We start from the raw sequence: 2,940 nt of genomic DNA, 5'->3' as shown, positions 1-2,940 counted from the left end.
GCCTTTTTGAACTTAACGATTTATACAATGTGAAAAATTGAAACCTTGCATAATGTTGAAAATGAAAACTTTAATGGTGTGAAAATTTGAAATAGATTCAATATTTTGTAGTGAGATGAAAGATGGAATTTCTTTTTCTAAAATCACTATCAGAATATCTAATATGATCATTAAATTAAACTATTTAAAATCTCAATAATGTGAAAAATTGAAATCTAAAATATTGACAAAAACTAGAGTAAACATTTTAAAGCTTGAAAATTTCTAGAAAATAAAAACTTTAAATAATGTGAATTATTTTTTTAATTATGTCATACAATATTCTATGATACAGTAGAAGTAAAATTTAATTTGATTGTGTATACTTTTTTTGTCATCAACTTGATCACAAAAAAAATTCCACACAATAGAAACAAGAAATTAAAAATCACATATGTGATAGTGTGAAAGAATGAAATGAAAAATTTGTAGAAATTTGAAAAGAACATATTCTACAAAAATAATGAGAATAAAGAAAGAATCCATTTTATTTTTTAATAGAAGTCATCCACAAACAAATTTTAGGTACCGGCTAACCTCAGATAATGTGAAAAAGTGAAAGAAGATAGAATTTAATTCCCAGATATTTTCATTCATTCATTAAGTGTTCGCCCCGTTAAAATAACGGCAACGTCGTTGTCGCCGACGCCGTCGCAATCGGGAAAACCAAAAAAATGAAGTGAGTGCGAATCAGATACGGTCTGACGTGACCTCCCGTCGGTTTGACTTCTTTAGCAGGTCGTATGAACGCGTCTCACGCGTGAAGACGCGTTGTTTAACTCCACGTGTCGGCGAGAACAATCTCATTTCCCATATAGAGGATATGTTGCTTACTGGAATCTTCATATAGATAATAGTTATACACTTTCTGAAAACATATATCTGGTTTTAACAAGGTAGAAGATGGGCCGACGTGCATGCTGTGATAAAAGGGAAGTAAAGAAAGGTCACTGGAGTCCTGAGGAGGATAAGATACTCAGTCATTTCATTCACAAATATGGCCCTCGCAATTGGCGTGAGCTCTCTAAGAAATCAGGTCTGGTTTCTACCCCAACATTTGAATTCATGTGTAGATTAAGGTTGTTGTCTCTCAGAATAATCTATGGCAGCAGGGCTATTGAGATGCGGTAAAAGCTGTCGTTTGAGGTGGATTAATTACTTGAGACCAGACATCAAACGAGGAGGTTTTACTTCCCAAGAAGAAGCTGCCATTATTCAACTTCACAAACTCTTGGGTAACAGGTTAGATAAGTTCGAGATAAAGCAAGTTAAATTATGATATTGCTATCAGAATTTAATTGTGTAATTTTTGAGTCAAATTCATTAATGCATAGATCATGAGTACTGATTCACACACGAATAAATAGAACACTTAGCACTCATTAGATCTATTTGGCGCACCGGGACCTCCCGGGATGTCACCCATCTGATTACTACTCCAGCTGAAGTGCTCTTAACTACAAAGTTCCCTCCATCCATTCTGCTTGCAACCCAATTTGATGATAATTGTTTAATCATTCATATTGATAGGTGAACTCATTGGTTGGATGATAATTGTTTAATCTTTTATATAGTTAGGTGAACGATCATTGGTTGCAAGTGTCTTTATTTATGATAAATGATCGAATAGTTTCTGATTTTAATTAGATTGTGATATTTATATTTGAATACAATAGTCTTTTTTTTTAATATCGAAATCATCGATTCATGAGAAATGGTTTATAAGAATATATCTGTCATGTGAATGAATAGAATACCTAGTATTGATTTCATCTTAATAGCAATAATACTAATTAGTGTTATGAGATAGTTTTATCTTTTAATTCTTATGCAAACTCATTGATTCATACATCTATTGAATGCATTATACACTCTATGATAAATGACTGATAAATGACCTAAGTGTTTCTGAATTTAATTACATTTGTAATATTGTTATAATGACAAGTTTATTTTGAGTCAAATTCATCAACTTATATTTCATGTAGGTGGTCAAGAATTGCTGCATGCTTTCCGGGAAGAACAGACAATGAGATTAAGAACGTGTGGAACACCAAGTTGAAGAAGCGTGTTGGAAACGACCAAAGTGCGATTTCACTTGATGTTTGCATGCAGGACAGTACGTCGATAAACGAAGTTTCCCATGCAAACCATTTGTCTTTTCTACCATTTCCAAGTCAACAAAATGATTCAGCTGATTTTCCCACCTCACTATTCTATGATACTCACAATATGTCAACTGAAATATTTCAGTCTGATTGTATACATTCTTCCATTGGTTGCAGCGAACAGCATTCATCAAGTGTTGTCGATGATCTTGTAATAGAGGAGACTTTTGTCTTGGAAGATGAAGAAACATGGCTTCAGCCAAGGCAAAACCAGAACATGAACACATATAATGAAGTATTGTGTGAGGGAGGGTCAAGCATAGAAACTCAGTATTTAATGGATGCCTATCTAGAAGATGATTTATTGAGCTGCATAGATAGTGCAGACACAGATCACAAGGCTAGTGATGATGGTTCTGATTGCACAGATGATTGGTTCAATACTTTGTGTCAAATCCAGCCACCACCAGTGTTATAGGGTGTCTCTTCACTTTCTCAAGTTTGAGATATTTTCCTTGCATGAATAAAAAGTAGAGAACTCTATTGATGATTTTGATGGAGTGATGAAGTAGGTTTAACTATTTCATATATGATTTTCATTTTCGTTTATGAGAGTTAAATGTGTATTGCTTTTCAATTTAGGTTTACGAGAGTTATGTGTATTAACTTTTCATGGGTAACAAACATAATACTTCGAATTGCTGATACAAGAGCATTGAATATATATTGGTTTTCTTGATTACCTATTTCAATTTTTCTAGATTGCTTCGAATCAGTATTGGTGACTATTATG

At 33.2% G+C, this 2,940-nt stretch overlaps 1 protein-coding gene across 1 annotated transcript; it reads left to right on the top strand.

The window, feature by feature from the left end:
• Positions 1 to 863: 863 nt before the first annotated feature.
• LOC149535717 (transcription repressor MYB6-like) lies at positions 864 to 2,700 on the top strand. Its single transcript, XM_089805020.1, has 3 exons — positions 864 to 1,075; positions 1,152 to 1,281; positions 2,028 to 2,700. The coding sequence occupies exons 1-3, from the start codon at positions 943 to 945 to the stop codon at positions 2,623 to 2,625; spliced, it is 861 nt and encodes a 286-aa protein (XP_089661146.1). The 5' UTR covers positions 864 to 942; the 3' UTR covers positions 2,626 to 2,700.
• Positions 2,701 to 2,940: the final 240 nt, after the last annotated feature.

This window comes from Cupressus sempervirens, chromosome 10 (genome assembly GCF_028749045.1).
Source record: "Cupressus sempervirens isolate cs-2001-9-10 chromosome 10, ASM2874904v1, whole genome shotgun sequence".
Classification (NCBI taxonomy): Eukaryota; Viridiplantae; Streptophyta; class Pinopsida; order Cupressales; family Cupressaceae; genus Cupressus; species Cupressus sempervirens.
Note: the sequence above shows the minus strand (reverse complement) of the source record. Positions and strands in the feature narration are given on the sequence as shown.